The following is a 17467-nucleotide window of genomic DNA, read 5'->3' on the forward strand; positions in this document are numbered from 1 at the left end:
TGGAAGGTGATACACTTTGTACATAGAGTGTTTCCAATTTACAGTGGCTTTATCAGGAGGTAAATCATAAAACATAAATCAAGGCAGACCTGCATTCCTGTATACCAGGAAATTCTGGCAAAAATACTTTTTTTTTTTTTAATAATGCCATTCACAATAGAAGCCAATTAGAAGGCATGGAAATAAATCTAACACAAGGTATGAAAGACTTTCATAAATTGAACATTGAAGGGCTATAAGGAAGAATCACATTATGTGGACTGCTCTGACTGTCGCCCTTAGAAAAGGCAATATCACAAGGAATGGCAGTACCTCCCCAGTTTATCTGGAAGTCAACTGCAATCTTTGTCAATATTCCACTGGCTTTTCTAATTTTTTTTAATGTTTATTTTATTTTGAGAGAGAGAGAGAGAAAGACAAAGCATGAGCAGGGGAGGGGCCGAGAGAGAGAGAGAGGGAGACACAGAATCCCAAGCAGGCTTCAGGCTCCAAGCTGTCATCACAGAGCCCGACTTGGGGCTCAAACTTATGAACCGTGAGGTCATGACCTGAGCCAAAGTCGGACACCTGACCCACAGAGTCACCCAGGGGCCCCTCCCACTATTTTTTTAATTTTAATCCTTATTTTGGCAAAATGATGTGGCAATAATTACCGATGAACAAATGGTCAAGAATATCCAAGACAGAGTTGAGGGAGAATAATGATGATGAACTCACATTGGGAAAAATACAAACAAGGGTATAAGGTAATGGTAATTGAAAGAGCAAGGCCATGCTAGGGTCAACATAAGACAACTCAAGACAATAGCTTGCCTAGAAACACACACAGGGATAAATGTATTTGAAACTACAGTGGCATTAAAACCAGTGGAAGAAAAGACAGATTTAATAAATGAGGCTGCACTTGGCTTTTTGCATGGATAAATAAGTATGAGATTAGAATCCTATAACACAGTCTATTCTTACCAAAATTGCAGATGAATTAAAACCTACAAAATAGGGAAACATCGTTTTGACTACAGAAACAGAAAAAAAAAAAAAAACCATAAAGGAAATATGGATCAATTTCACTTCATTACAGAGGAAGATCATCGATTTAGAATGAGAAAAACACCATAAAATAAAAAGAAGATATCTGCAACAAAACACTGTCTTCATTGAAGCACTAGTAGATTTTAATATAAAACCTGTAATATTGAGCTTCTCTTGCAATTCAGATGCCTTGTATCACTTTGACCCCATTTTATATGTCAACCTTGGATGGGATCAGATGACAATTATCATTTTAGGTGGGGTGTATAATCTCGATGCTGAGGAATTGTCAGGTGCAATTTTCCTTCTAATTGCATTGTCATGTTTCATAATTGTAGAGAACAAAGTGAAACATTTTTGTACATGTGATTTACACACACACACACACACACACACACACACACCAATTTTTATCTCCATCTTTCTGGTCTTTGGAGATACTGGTGTTATGTCCCCTGCATAAAAGTTCCTGTGTGGAATATAATTTATCTTATTATGATACTTTGCTTAAACTCTACTAAAGACACATTAAAATATATGCAACCTCCCCTCTAGAGGTGGAATACTTTTATGAGGTAAAGTAAGCAGACTGGGCAGCACAGGTGTGTAGGTTTGAAGAAGCAGGGTCATTGCAGGCACGAAACCTGGATACTCATCAAGATAATTTGGCTAAGACCCACAACTTATCCTGCAGAGTTCATCATGACTATCCTGATTCTCCATCTGTAAAACGCCAGTCTGCCTTATTTCCATGTAACAGACTTTAGCTCAGCATTTATCTATGACAATTTTTGTTGGGTATGCAAATGGTATAAATTTCCACTAGTCTTCTGCAAACTTTCTGTGTCATTGTTGTCTGTTTCAATATGGCCTGTACTATTGCCTTTTGTTCTCATGAATTACAAGTGTTCTGCTTCACCAATATCAATAAAGATCAAGTAAGGCCTTGGAGCCCATCAGTTTCTGCCATATATTAGGATTCTGGATTCCTTCTTTTTTTTTGAAAGATTTTTTTTATTTATTTTGAGAGAGAGAGAGATCAGAGGAGGGGCAGAGAAAGAGGGAGAGATAATTTGGTTATGAACACAGAGTCCGATGTGGGGCTTTATGTCACAAACCCTGAGACCATGACCTGAGCTGAAATCAAGAGTTGGACACTTAACCACCTGAGCCACCCAAGTGCCCCAGGATTCTTGGCTCCTTCTTACATCACCATAGCTATTTGAGAAAAATTATTAACTGCATGGCCTGGACTGTTTTTGTTTGATTGTTTTGTTTGTCTTCAACATTTAGATTTGTGTCTAATGCATAGACTTAATTTCATTAAAAGACAATTTTTTTAAAGTTATGTTGCCTTTGAGGTATAAAGAACTTGTTTCAAGTTTCTTGTCAGATGCCCTTCTGAATTCCAGACATAAATGCCTACTGCTTTTCTTTGAGCTATTATGCTATTACTTCTGTGAAATTTACATTGGCATGTCTTCTGTCAGTAAACCAAAGTTGTTTTCTGCTAATATTTGTTTTTACTTACTTATTCATAAAATCAACAAAAATAAACCCACCATCTTTTATAGCAGTGAACATTTTTGCTATCTTGAATATTGGATCTATTTTTTTTCTCAGACTACATCATCCACCATCACTCCTTTTTCACAGAATTCCTGAAATCTCATTCAAGGTGCTCAATAATCTAATTAGTCACGTAATATCTTTAGGACAAAAGAAATAAGCTTTTTCAAGGTTTGATTTTAAAATGTAATGAATCAAAGTATTAATTAAGTTATGCATAATTAACATAATATGACATATTAATTCCAATAATCATACCATTAAGATAGAAATAATTTAATAATAATTCATTAGTTAATAATTAATAAGAATTAATCCTTGTGACATGTTAATTTATACTTCTTCGTAGATTTTCTTAAAATGTGTATATTGTAAGGCTGATTTTAATTCATTCAAACCATATGGTCATAATTTGGTTGAAATTCATTATCTTAACTAAAAAAAAAAAACAAGTTCATGTATGTTTGAGTAATAATGTAGAACCAAATGGGTTCATGGAAATTATAATTTTAGGTTATGGCTATAATTTCATAATTTTTATATCGGATCAGGAATCAGGGACCTTAACTACATATCTTCCAAAACTTATCAAAATGTCTTTCTACGACCTTGAAAATGAATTCAAGCTAAACATACTGCTGTGTTGAGATAGTAAAAAAAAACAAAAATTAATTCACAAAAATAATTTAAGTAATTGATCCACAGATCAGACTAGTGAGGTGGTGGGCACAATAATGAGTTTGAAAGAAACACTGGTCACATGGATTTGAATGCTAAGTGAAACTCCTTTTCCAAGTCAATCTGATTTGGTGAACAAAGCTTGATCAATCAGCTTCCCCACAAATGAAGTAATCCTGAGATTGCTGAATGAGTTGTGTTCAGCCAAGAATACAATATTCAGTATTTTGGCATTCACAATAACCTGTGGCAAAGTAAATCAATATAACCAGTGCCTGAACATCAATCGTTTAGTTTATAATTTTTATAGAGTTTATAACCATAAATCCCTAAACTTTGGCATATATTCATTCTGCTTTTGTTTTTGCTGTCCTTACCCTGAAGATAACAACACACCGTATGCCAGGAATTATTGAACCTTTACCTTTTGGACATCATTTAATGTATTAGCTTGTACTATTTTTTTCACGAGTGTGACTCTGTTGATATAACAGTTAAGTGTGATCAAGGCAAAGCCCGTGGTGGCTGCTCAGTGGGACGGTTTCTCTCATTCATTCATTTTCTTTCATTTATTTTATAGCAAATGAGCCATTCATGAGGATGCTTATGGGTAGTCAAGTCAACAAGAAACATGCATGCTTTTCTGATGCTTAATCTTTCTTGACTTCCATTATTTTTAATACATTTTAGGATGATTTTTCAATTTCAGGTGAGCCCAAGACTATCAGAAATGTTCCTCAGAAAAGAAGATTTGACTGCCAAAGAGCATGCACTATAATGCCTACACCTGTGGTGTTCATCTTTCTTAAAAGCTACAAAAATACGCTTCCTACTGTGACATCTGATATTCCAAAGAGCCAGCTCTAGAAATCACCCCTTCATTATGTCTCTGTAATTATTGTTTTCTGTCTGATGAATCTTATGCAAGCTGTGATACTTTGAATTATGGATCTGGGAGAGTTACGAGGACAAAACTAGCTGCAATTCATGCTGCTGTGGGCACCTATCCTGGCTTCCCAAGCAGACCCTGTCATTGCTATCCGCTCTGTCATCTGGGCTCATTTTTGGTGAGTTGATCAAAATTCTAACTTATAGGACCTTGGGGTGAATTTTTCATCTAACAAGTGTTGGGAATACATGGCAGGTGAGATATTGTATACAGCAGCACTCAAGAGACATAATTTGGGGCCTTAAAACTTTCATTTTCAGGAAGAAATTGCTCAGCATAAAATGCCACCTCTATTTTCATTTTATGGCCTGAAAGTTTTGATTATAGAATCATATCCGAACGGGAACGGGACATTAAAAGGCATACATTTTATTCCATATGTATTTAACAAACTATTGGATACATAACAGGAGATCATTCCAAAAAGAATGCAATGTCAGGACATGATGTTCTGAAACCTTCCCAAAGTGTACACCTTAAAAGGAATTCTTTTTTTATATATAGAAAGCAGATACATGAATGGAAGGTAAAAGTTGAACCTTTCCAAATGCAGGAAATAATCTTGCTTTTTTTAAATGTTTATTTATTTTTGGGAGAGAGAGACAGAGCGTGAGCAGGGGAAAGGCAGAGAGAGAGAGAGAGAGGGAGACACAGAATCTGAAGCAGGCTCCAGGCTCTGAGCTGCCAACACAGAGCCCCACGCTGGGCTCAAACCCACGAACCATGAAATCATGACCTAAGTCGAGGTTGGACACTTAACCGATTGAGCCACCCAGGCACTCCATAAATGCAGGAAATAATCTTTCAACGTGCATTTATTAAGTGCCAATGCAAGTGCCAGCTACTAAGCTCAGGGCTGGCTTTATAGTTCTGGTAATATGGGCTCAGTGCACGAACTATCTTACCTTCTGAGATTTACTCATATACATAGTAAGGGAGCAGACATGTTATTTTCTTTATCAACGGTTACACCTGTATATGAATGAATGCGACTTTCTAATAGAGGAAAAACTTGGGCAGGTGTACATGCAGCAAAATGGAAGGAAGAAGTTGCACCATCAGGAACATCAACTAAATCAATGTGGACAAACAAGTGGGATGTCAGAGTCCACAGCGGGCCGTGGTCCCCACCCCAAGACCAGCCATTCTGGACCATAGCTGACAACTGGATTCAATGAGAGGACTTTGGAAATATGCCTTATATATTCACAGATCTTCTCTAGACCATTTGAAACAAAGTAGCAGGGCAAGGGGTTTTTCACGTCAGTCTAATGTGCAACTGGGGGTTGAGAACTTTGCATCTAGACCCGGGTGTCCCAAAGTTCAAAATGAACATGTCCAAATGCTGAAATTATTTAACCATTGAGGACGGTGCCTGGGGCCCTACTATCTAACAAACACCCAGGGTATGACCAAGATTACCAGTGCTTGGACAGCTTGTGACCTGCTAGAAATGTAGAAGTTGAGACCACACCTTATTGAATCAAAACCTACATTTTAACATCGCCCGATGATTTTAACAAACATTAAATTTTCAGAAACGCTCCTAAAAAACAGACACTTTTTCCCACTGAGGAAAACAATACTTAGTATAAGTTAGATGTCACATGATAGTCTCCTTTCTCTTTAATAACTAACTTAAATTAGTATAATGCAATAAATTCTAGATCCTGAAACCACATAACGTACACAGTTAAGTCTACAGCAGCCATTCTCAAAGTGTGATCCCAGGGTAGTTGTCCTTTTATCAGCTGGAAAGATGTTAGAAATGTGCCTTTCCAGGTAGGAGCCAAGATGGTGGAACAGCATGGAAGCTTTTTGTGTGTCTCGCATCCGTGAAATACAGCCAGACCAACACTAAACCATCCTACACATCTAGAAAACTGACTGGAGGCTTAACACAACAATCTGCACAACCTGAACCACAGAATTCAGCAGGTACACGGCGTGGAGAAGTGAACTTGGGGAGCGAGAGGCGCAGGAAGGGAGGTGCTTTTGCGAGAGGAGAGAGGACGGACACTGGGAGGGGGAGAGAATACGGGAAAAGCACCCCGTCCCCAAAAGCAGCTGGAGAAAAAGTGGAAAACTGGAAACAGCTGCAGGGACTAAACTAAAAAGGGAAAAAGGAGAGGGTTTCAATTCCATTAAGACTGTAAACAAGGGGAGCGCAAAGGCTACAACCCCGCAGCTCCATACCTGGCAGTGCTCTGGTGGGAAGGGCGAATCCCCAGGAACAGAGTGGGGTCCGGGAGGTTCTCTGGCCAAACGGGGAAAAGTGGTTCCACTGCTGGAAGCCCATTTGGTGGAGACTGTTGAGGCCACCTGGTCCCGGCAGACCCCAGAGGGCAGCCACACTCACTGGTGCTGGAACAAAGTCGTTAAGGGTGAAGTCTGGTGCCAGGTGTGTGTTGTGATTTTCCATAATCCCTGAAATGCGGCTGCTACACTGTGTCACAAACGTTTTCTGGGACAGGCTGGCACCTGGCCACAGTCTCGGGGCACCGGGGCCAGCAGCAGGTTCGGCAAGCGTTCCTGGGTACAGCTGGCATTTGGCCATTGCTCATTCAGCCAGTGCTCGGTGAGACCCTCCCGCAGAGGGGCGGAACGGGCCAAAGCCACAGTCCTTCAGAAGTAAGGGGCCGGGGAAAAAAGCCACATCTGAGACAAAACTCAGGAGAGAGGTACTTCCCGGGGCCTGGTCACGGAGAGCGAAAGAGCGGGGAATGGACGAAAGCCGAAGACAGAGGACAGGTGCGCGATTGCTGATCCTCCAGAGAAGAGACCGGACAGCTGGGTGGTGCCATTTTAACTGCTCCTGCGCATGCGCAAACGCACCTACAAGCGGGCAACCATCCACCCCAGTAGGCTAGCAGCACCATCTAGTGGAGAACAGAGCCGTTACACTGAGCCCCGCACAACAGGGCCAACTTCGCTCTTCAAAAACACAAGTCTCACCGCCGGCTTAGTTTATGGACTAGAATGCGCTACATAGACTGACTTCTAGGGGAAAACGAAGTAATTTCAGTCCTACTTCAGTCTGTTAGCAGGTCCATCTATTCAATTTTCTTGCATTTTTTTCTCTCTTTTACACTTCTTTTTCTTGAATACAGAAAGAGAAAAAATTCATTTTTATTTTTAATTTTTATTAAAAATATTTTTCTTTAATTTTTATTACTATATTTTTTACTTTTGTGTAATTTTTTTTTCAAATTCTATTTTACTTCCATCGTTTTATTTTAGCCTACTTCAGTGTATTCACCTTTTCAAATTTTCAAACAATTGCCTTTTTTTCTTTTTCTTTTTTTCCTCCTTTTCGTTTCTTTTCTTTTTCTTGAATGCAGAAAGAGAAAAACTTGATTTTTACCTTCAATTTCTATTAAAATATTTTTCTTTAATTTTTTTACTATATTTTTTGCTTTTATGTAAAGTTTTTCAAATTCTATTTTACTTCCATCATTTTATTTTAGTCTACCACAATGTATTCACTTTTTCAAAGTTTCAAATGATTTCCTTTTTTCCTCTTTTTTTCTATTTTCTGTTTTCTCCTTTTCATTTCTTTTCTTTTACTTGAATATAGAAAAATAAAAAATTCATTTTGATCTTTGATTTTTAATAAAAATATTTTTATTTTTTTCTACTATATTCTTTATTTGTGTATATTTTTTTTCAAAGTCTATTTTACCTCCATCATCTCATTTTAGTCTACTTCAGTGTATTCATTTTTTCAAAGTCTCAAACAATTTCTTTTCCCCTCCCCCATTTTTTTTCTCTAATCTGTCAAACCACTTTCAACACCCAGACCAAAACACACCTAGGATCTAGCATCGTTTATTCGATTTGTGTGTGTGTGTGTGTGTTTTAATTTTTTAATTTTAATATTTTTTTAAATTTTAATTTTTTTAATTTCAATTTTTCTACCTCATTAATTCCTTTTCTTCCTTCAAAATGACAAAATGAAGGAATTCACCCCAAAAGAAAGAGCATGAAGAAACGACAGCCAGGGATTTAACCAACACAGATACAAGCAAGATGTCTGAACATTTAGAATCACAATAATAAGAACACAAGCTGGAGTCGAAAATAGATTAGAATCCCTTTCTGCAGAGATAAAAGAAGTAAAAAAATAACCAGAATGAAATTAAAAATGCTATAACTGAGCTGCAGTCACGGATGGATGCTGAGGCGGCAAGGATGGATGAGGCAGAACAGAGAATCAGTGATATAGAGGACAAACTTATAGAGAATAATGAAGCAGAAAAAAAGAGGGAGATTAAAGAAAAAGAGCACGATTTAAGAATTAGAGAAATCAGTGACTCATTAAAAAGGAACAACATCAGAATCATAGGGGTCCCAGAAGAGGAAGAGAGAGAAATAGGGGTAGAAGGGTGATGTGAGCAAATCATAGCAGAAAACTTTCCTAACCTGGGGAGAGACACAGCAAAATCCAGGAAGCACAGAGGACCCCATTAGATTCAACAAAAACCGACATCAACAAGGCATATCATAGTCAAATTCACAAAATACTCAAGGCAAAGAGAGAATCATGAAAGCAGCAAGGGGAAAAAAGTCCTTAACCTACAAGGGAAGACAGATCAGGTCTATCTAGAATCAGACCTATCTACAGAAACTTGGCAGGCTAGAAAGGAGTGGCAGGATATATTCAAAATGCTGAATCAGAAAAATATGCAGCCAAGAATTCTTTATCCAGCAAGGCTGTCATTCAAAATAGAAGGAGAGAAGAGATCAAAAGTTTCCTAGACAAACAAAAATTGAAGGAGTTTGTGACCACTAAACCAGCCCTGCAAGAAATTTTAAGGACTCTCAGAGGGGAGAAAAGATGAAAGAAAAAAAAAAAAAAAAAAAAAAAAATATATATATATATATATATATATATATATATATATATATATCAAAAGCAACAAAGATTAGAAAGGACCAGAGAATATCACCAGAAACTCCAACTCTACAAGCATCATAATGGCAATAAATTCATATCTTTCCGCACTTGCTCTAAACATCAATGGACTCAATGCTCCAATCAAAAGACATAGGATAACAGAATGGATAAGAAAACAAGATCCATCTATATGCTGCTTACAACAGACCCACTTTAGACCTAAAGACACCTACAGATTGAAAATAAGGGGATGGAGAACCATCTATCATGATAATGGTCAACAAAAGAAAGCCAGAGTAGCCATACTTATATCAGACAATCTAGACTTTAAAATAAAGACTGTATCAAGAGATGCAGAAGGGCATTATATCACAATCAAGGGGTCTACCCACCAAGAAGAGCTAACAATTGTAAATATTTATGTGCCAAATGTGATAGCACCCAAATATATAAATTAATTAATCACATACATAAAGAAACTCATTGATAGTAATACCATAATAGTAGGAGACTTCAACACCCCACTCACAGCAATGGACAGATCATCTAACCAAAAAAATCAACAAGGAAACAATGGCTTTGAATGACACACTAGACCAGATGGACTTAACAGATATATTCAGAACATTTCATCCTAAGGCAGCAGAATATACATTTTTCTCCAGTGCACATGGAACATTCTCCAGAATAGACCATATACTGGGACATAAATCAGCACTAAGTAAGTACAAAAAGGTCGAGATCATACCGTGCATATTTTCAGACCACAACACTATGAAACTTGAAATCAACCACAAGAAAAAATTTGGAAAGGCAACAATATTTGGAGGCTAAAGAACATCCTACTAAAGAATGAATGGGCTAACAAAGCAGTTAAAGAGGAATTTAAAAAGTATATGGAAGTCAATGAAAATGATACCACCACAACCCAAAACCCCTGGGACACAGCAAAGGCGGTCATACGAGGAAAGTATATAGCAATCCAGGACTTCCTAAAGAAGGAAGAAAGATCTCAGGTACACAATCTAACCTCATGCCTTAAGGAGCTGGAAAAAGAATAGCAAATAAAACCCAAAACCAGCAGAAGACAGGAAATAATAAAGATTAAAGCAGAAATTAATGCTATCAAAACCAAAAAAACAAAAAGCAAAAAACAAAAAAAAACCCAGCAGAACAGACCAATGAAACCAGAAGCTGGTTCTTTGAAAGAATTAACAAAATTGATAAACCACTAGCCAGTCTTATCAAAAAGAAAAAAGAAAGGACACAAACAAATAAAATCAAGAATGAAAGAGGAGAGATCACAACCAACACAGCAGAAATAAAAGCAATAATAAGAGAATATTATGAGCAATTATACGCCAATAAAATGGGCAATATGGAAGAAATGGACAAATTCCTAGAAACATATACACTACCAAAACTGAAACAGGAAGAAATAGAAAATTTGAACTGACCCATAACCAGTAAGGAAATCGAATTAGTAATCAAAAATCTGCCAAAAAACAAGAGTCCAGGGCCAGAAGGCTTTCCAGAGGAATTGTACCAAATGTTTAAGGAAGAGTTACCACCTATTCTCTTGAAGCTGTTCCAAAAAATAGAAACGGAAGGAAAACTTCCAAACTATTTCTATGAAGACAGCATTACCTCGATTCCAAAACCAGAGACCCACTAAAAAAGGAAAACTATAGACCAATTTCCCTAATGAACATAGATGCAAAAATCCTCAACAAGATATTAGCCAACCGACTCCAACAATACATTAAAAAAATTATTCACCATGATCAAGTGGGATTTATACCTGGGATGCAGGGCTGGTTCAATATCCGCAAAACAACTGACATGATTCATGACATCAATAAAAGAAAGGACAAGAACCATATGATCCTCTCAATAGATGCAGAGAAAGGATTTGACAAAATACAGCATCCTTTCTTGATAAAAACCCTCAAGAAAGTAGGGATAGAAGGAGCATACCTCAAGATCATAAAAGCCATATATGAACGACCCAACACTAATATCCTCAACAAGGAAAAACTGAAAGCTTTCCCCCTAATGTCAGGAACAAGACAGGGATGTCCACTCTCACCACTGTTATTCAACATAGTATTGGAAATCTTAGCCTCTGCAATCAGACAACACAAAGAAATAAAAGGCATCCAAATCAGCCAGGAGGAGGTCGAACTTTCACTCTTCGCAGATGACATGATACTCTATATGGAAAACCCAAAAGATTCCACCAAAAAACTGCTAGAATTGGTTCATGAATTCAGCAAAGTTGCAGGATATAAAATCAATGCACAGAAATTGGTTGCATTCCTATACACCAACAATGAAGCAACAGAAAGAGAAATCAAGGAATTGATCCCATTTACAGTTGCACCAAAAACCATAAAATACCTAGGAATAAATCTAATCAAAGAGGTGAAAAATCTATACACTGAAAACTATAGAAAGCTTATGAAAGAAACTGAAGAAGACACCAAAACATGGAAAAAGATTCCATGCTCCTGGATAGAAAGAACAAATATTGTTAAAATGTCGATACTACCCAAAGCAATCTACATATTCAATGCAATCCTTATTAAAATAAGGATTTTCACAGAACTAGAACAAAAAATACTAAAATTTGTATGGAACCAGAAAAGACCCCAAATAGCCAAAGCAATCTTGAAAATGAAAACCAAAGCAGAAGGCATCACAATCCCGGACTTCAAGCTGTACTACAAAGCTGTAATCATCAAGACAGTATGGTACTGGCACAAGAACAGACACTCATATCAATGGAACAGAATAGAGAACCCAGAAATGGACCCACAAACGTATGGCCAACTAATCTTTGACAAAGCAGGAAAGAATATCCAATGGAATAAAGACAGTCTCTTCAGCAAGTGGTGCTGGGAAACTGGACAGCGACATGCAGAAGAATGACCCTGGACCACTTTCTTACACTATACACAAAAATACACTCAAAATGAATGAAAGACCTAAATGTAAGACAGGGAGCCATCAAAATCCTTGAGGAGAAAGCAGGCAAAAACCTCTTTCATCTTGGCTGCAGCAACTTCTTACTCAACACGTCTCTGGAGGCAAGGGAAACAAAAGCAAAAATGAACTATTGAGACCTCATCAAAATAAAAACCTTCTGCACAGTGAAGGAAATAATCAGCAAAACTAAAAGGCAACCAATGAATGGGAGAAAATATTTGCAAATGACATATCAGATAAAGGGTTAGTATCCAAAATCTATAAAGAACTTATCAAATTCAATACCCAAAAAACAAGTAATCCAGTGAAGAAATGGGCAAAAGACACAAATAGACACTTCTCCAAAGAAGTGTATTATATATCTATAGGTATCCATAGAGCTATATATTTCTATCTACCTGTCAATCGATGGGTCTACATTCATGACCTTGGATTTGACTGAAAAAAAAAAATCGTTCCTGAAAAAGAAAAGGAACAATTGGTAAAATTCAAATAGAAAACGGAGTTTGTTTTGTAGCATTGAACTGAAGTTAATTTCATAGTTTGTGAAACTTACCATAGTTACATAACTTAATAACATTAAGATAAGGAAGATAAGGGAACTATATACAGGGCAGAGTTTATCAGTCCCTGCAGTGCTGACTTCTATGGTGAGATCACTCTCTGCTGTCTTGTGCACCGTAAGATGTTTGACGACATTCCTGGCCTTTACCCCTTAGATGTAAGTGACATCCCCAGCCTACTTTTTCTAATGTCCCTGGGATAGGAGTGGGAAGCAGGAGAGTTGCTTCTAATTGGCAACCAATGATTCACATTAATTTCTAATGTAAACTAACCAAAATAAATCTGTCATCTCTTCATGTGTGAGAAAGAGAAGAAGCAGACATATTCATTGTCAATGCAAATAACTTGTAACTAATCAACATGTTGATTTTCAGGTGAAGATCTATTTACAAGGGATTAACTTATGTGCCTCACCAGTAGAGAGATTGTGGTTTTTCAAAGAGTATTTAACCACAAACCAAAATGGCGCTCATAGGACTGTACTGAAAATAGGATGTGGGAAACCCTGTAGATACTGGGCATTGAAATACATTTTAAGAAATCTGTATTCAATTGCATTGACAGTCCACTCTGGTGACAATGATATTACTGTCTTAAGAGGCTTCTTAGCTATAGGGTCATTGCTATAATTATCGGGAAATGTCTTGTTAAGAAGAAAATTATAGCATAGGAATTTCTTGTTTTCAAAATCATATCCTGAGGGATCGTCACCAAATAAGGAATGTGGAAGAAATGAACAGGAATTGGTGAGTGGAAAGTGTTACAGATCTCATCCTCCAGTACCCCTTGGCTGATAGCACACCTACCTCTCCAACCCAACTACAGAAGCCTCATGGAGCCTTCTCAGTAGGCTCCTTCTAATGTCCTCAACATTTACCTGTTTGCCTCTCAGATCCAAAATGCACCTGCGGCTTGCTCTTGGATTTGGTACTTACTTCAGCAGCTTCCACTTTTCTGTACCTTTACTGGCTCGTTCTGCAGGCACGTGCTTTTGAGGAAAACGTTCTGGGGAACAGTTAGTTTCACACCACCCTCAGCCTCCCCCACAATATATGTACCCTAGTCTTCAAACGCTGGTTTTGTTGTCAGATGCTTTTCACTGTTCATCGGAAATGCGAACCACTGCTGTTGCAGACGTGGATTACCAGTAACGATGGAAAAAAGAGAAATGGCATTAACGTTCAAAGAGAATAAAATCCACCTGCGAATGTATGAATGTAGGAAAGCTTAAATTACAGGGGAGTCTTCATAAAACCCACATTGTTGGGGCTAAAACGTAAATCGTGGTCTGCTGTCACCATTTCCTTAAGAAGCAAATTGCAGAAAGTAACACTAACAACCATTCTAGAAGAATAAAACATGTATCATGTTTACTGAAACAAAAACCGGTTATTTTTCCTTAAAAGGGCATTCAAATGAATTATGTTTAGCTTTTACGATAATGAAAGAGAGTGGCCGTCTGTCAATACTGGATCTGTAATTTTTATGAACTGCAGGAATTATTATAGCTTCTTCCTCTAAAGTCGAGTACCAAAATAGAGACAATCCTTCTGGGGGAGATGTAAACCAGCACAGACCCTGTGCAGAACAGTTTGGTAATTTCTCACGAGCTTAAACAGTTACCATAGGACCTAGCAATTCTGCCCTAGCTACACACCAAGAGAAATGAAAACACTTGTCCATGTAAAATTTTATACATGAATGTTCATGGCAACATTATTCATAATATCAGATGACTGGAAACAACCCAAATGCCCATTTACTGGCCACAGATAAACAAAATGTGGTCTCTCCATACAATGGAATGATGCTGGACCATAACAACAGTGAAATGCTGCTGCATGGAAGGACCTGGAAAAGCATAGGCTAAGCAAAAGAGGCCAGTCACAAACCATTACATATTACATGACCCCATTTATATGAAAGCTCACAAATAGGAAAATCTGTATCTAGAGAGAAAATGAATTAGTGATTGTTTCGTGGCTCCGGAAAGGTAGGGGGGGATGGGATAGCTATTGAGTACAGGATTTGCTTTTGAAGCAATGAAAATGTTTTCAGGTTGACCACGGTGATGAGTGCACATATCTGTGAAAGTACCACAAGTCATAGAAATGTAACCTTTGGGTGAATTGTATGATATGTGGATGATATCACAATAAAAATGCTGGGAGGTGGGGGTGGGAGTGGAGATCGTGAGCGCTTAGGCTTCCATCCACAGCCAAACTCCTGCTACCAGCAGCGAGGGGAAGGGAGGTTGGAGGCTGTGAGCCCCGCGGGCTGCCGCTGCGCCAGCAATCAGCTCCCGCATCCCCGCTGCGGGCCCCACGCGCCCGCCAGGTTGAGGACGGTTACAATGCCCAGGCTCGCGCTCTTTCCCTGCGCCCAGACGCCAACGGTCATCGGAAACCCCGGACACTTCGCCGGCAGCCGGGTCCTGCGACTTTGGAAACTTCTGGAAGCCGAATCCCCACCGGAAGGCCCCCCGCCCCGCCATCGGCTCCCATGGGCAGCAACGTGAGCACGCCCAGGCCCGCGCAGCCACCCCTCGGCCCAGGGCACCCGAAACCCGGGCCCCCGCCCGCCTCGACCCAGGATGGCGGGCGCCGCGTCCGCACCGGCCCCCTCCCCCGCACGCCGCCCAACTGGGACCACTCCAGCCCGCGGAGGGTGGTCACCGAGGCCTGGAGGCGCTTTCCTGCCAAGACGCCCCCGGAGACCGTCCTGGGGCCGGACCTCACCAGCGCCTGGGAGAGTTACATGAAGCGGTGGGTTTGGAGTGCCCGCCACCCGAGACGGACCTGGAGCCCCGTGACCGTCAAGATCGCGCCGCCTGAGCGCAGGGGGAGCCCCTGGGCGTCTGCGGCGCAGGGGCTCAGCGCCTGCTCTGCGGGGCGTCCGCCCTCCCAGGAGCGCCCGGACCCGTGTGCCAAGGAGACCGTGCTGAGGGCCCTCAGCCAGTGCCCGAAGGGCAACCGGAGGTTTGACGGGCCCCTGTGGTTTGAGATCCCAGAGGGCGCGAGCCGGAGGCCCAACCCAGAGCCCAGGCCTTCCGCCTTTAAGCCCCTGATCAGAAATGGAGAGGTCCCTTCCTTCGTGCCCAGGCCAGGGCCGCTGGTCAGAAGCCTTCACTGCTGGAGCTGCAGTGTGTCGAAGGAGGACACGGACCTCGGGCCCGATGCCCAGCCCCCACGGTCTGCTGACCACCCTGCAGCAGGGACACTGTCAGCCCAGGACACAGATCCTCAGCTGCGGAGCTGAGAAAAGAGGCCGCGCTCCTGGGGCCTCACACCTTCCTCCAGTACCTAAGAGCAGCGCCTGGGGCTCGCCTTCTCCACCCCGAGGTTACCCAGCCCTCAGGCTCCTTTGCCTCCTGAGACTCACCCTTGTGTATTTATTCTCAGCCCGCTGACCCCTTGCTCTATGTCTGCGTGGGACCCTGACACGGTACTGCGGCGGCCCCTAGACCCGCCTGTCTTTCCTGCGTAGATCCCGCGCTGAAAATTGTTGATAAGCCCCCTGCCTCCCCGGCCTCCCCCTGCGTGCCTTTTTCGCTTCATTTTCTGGAAAATAGTTTTTCTTCCCCACCTTCCCTCTTTGCCCGGCTTGTATAAATATTTGATCGCATTAAAAAATAATATTAATACTTTAAAAAGGTCTTGTTAATGTCACGCTAAAGGGCACGTGGGTTCCGGATTGCAAGCGCGAGGGCGAAGTGCCTGCACCGGTAATAACTTGTGTTTATTTGAGGCCCTAATTGATGTCCAGCCCAGCTAGAAAGCGGCGAGAGACCGGGTAGGCTGAGGAGGCGTGGCATGAGGCCGTATACAGCACGGAAGTGTGTGAGTTTTTTTCTAGGAACCACCATTTTAGGCAGAGGAGAAGATAACCAGCTTGATCACTCTGGCTGTCGTGTGGAGAGTGTGTTATCCAAGGGCAGGGATTGAAACAGAAACGAGGGGTGCCCGCTGCTGAGAGGGAAGCAATGTAGGTGAAAAGTGCACATGAATTTGGGGTGTGTCTCGAGGGTGGATGTTTTGGGGCTCGCGAATGCGACGGATGATAGCATTAGGCGAGTGGAAGAATCCAGGTCTCGGCTTATTGGTTCCGGAAACCGCCTGTGACAGTGCCCTTTGTTGAGGTGGGAAATGGCAGTGGGGACCATGCCTGTCGAGGGTTCTGAGCTGGGCATGGCTGCTCGATACACACATTTGTTACTCTGGTGAAATTGACAATCTGTGCCTTTGAACACATCAGCCTGGAACTCAGCGGAGGGTTTGAAGGCAGGGAAATAAATGCAGAAGTCGTGAGCACATAAGCCCACTTATATACATGGTGCTTAAGGCCGGGGAATGCATGGGATCGCCTCTGCAGAAAATGCATGGTGATGAACCCTGTCCTGCTCCCATGTTTAAAAGGTGAAAGGAAGGAGAGAGAAACCTAAGAAAACCACGGAGGTGGGAGAAAAGTCAGAAGCAGCAGGGACACCAAAAGAACTCTAGAAAGTGGGATTTGTCACCCATGTTGGCTGTGGAGGCGAAGTTAAGAGATATTCCGTCACTGACTTTGAAAAGAGGAATTGTTTCAGAGTGTAGGAGGTCAAGGCTGAATTAATTTGGAAGACGTTGGGAGGGACGGATGTGGAGGCAGGGTCTGGAGGAGCCATTTGGTAGATATTGAGTCGTGAGGTATAGCCCGCAAGTGGGAATGTTGGGGGCAGTTTTAGCTTATTTGGAAATTGTTTTTTTTTTTTTTTCAACGTTTATTTATTTTTGGGACAGTGAGAGACAGAG

At 40.8% G+C, this 17467-nt stretch overlaps 1 protein-coding gene across 1 annotated transcript; it reads left to right on the forward strand.

Annotated features, from left to right (window-relative positions):
• Nucleotides 1-6951: 6951 nt before the first annotated feature.
• Nucleotides 6952-16329, forward strand: POM121L12 (POM121 transmembrane nucleoporin like 12). The gene is made up of 4 exons (XM_045496384.1): nucleotides 6952-7073; nucleotides 13570-13658; nucleotides 14174-14272; nucleotides 14896-16329. Exons 1-4 carry the CDS (start codon nucleotides 6952-6954, stop codon nucleotides 15933-15935), a joined length of 1350 nt encoding a protein of 449 aa, XP_045352340.1. The 3' UTR covers nucleotides 15936-16329.
• Nucleotides 16330-17467: the final 1138 nt, after the last annotated feature.

This window comes from Leopardus geoffroyi, chromosome A2, assembly GCF_018350155.1.
Source record: "Leopardus geoffroyi isolate Oge1 chromosome A2, O.geoffroyi_Oge1_pat1.0, whole genome shotgun sequence".
NCBI classification, from domain to species: domain Eukaryota; kingdom Metazoa; phylum Chordata; class Mammalia; order Carnivora; family Felidae; genus Leopardus; species Leopardus geoffroyi.

What these genes read in the sequence shown, in the direction of transcription:
- POM121L12 (XM_045496384.1), top strand. Translation starts at nt 6,952, where the DNA reads ATGGACGAAAGCCGAAGACAGAGGACAGGTGCGCGATTGCTGATCCTC. An exon ending in TTTACTGGCTCGTTCTGCAG is followed by an intron (nt 13,659 to 14,173) that starts GCACGTGCTTTT and finishes TATGAACTGCAG; the next exon opens with GAATTATTATAGCTTCTTCC. An exon ending in ACCCTGTGCAGAACAGTTTG is followed by an intron (nt 14,273 to 14,895) that starts GTAATTTCTCAC and finishes TTCCATCCACAG; the next exon opens with CCAAACTCCTGCTACCAGCA.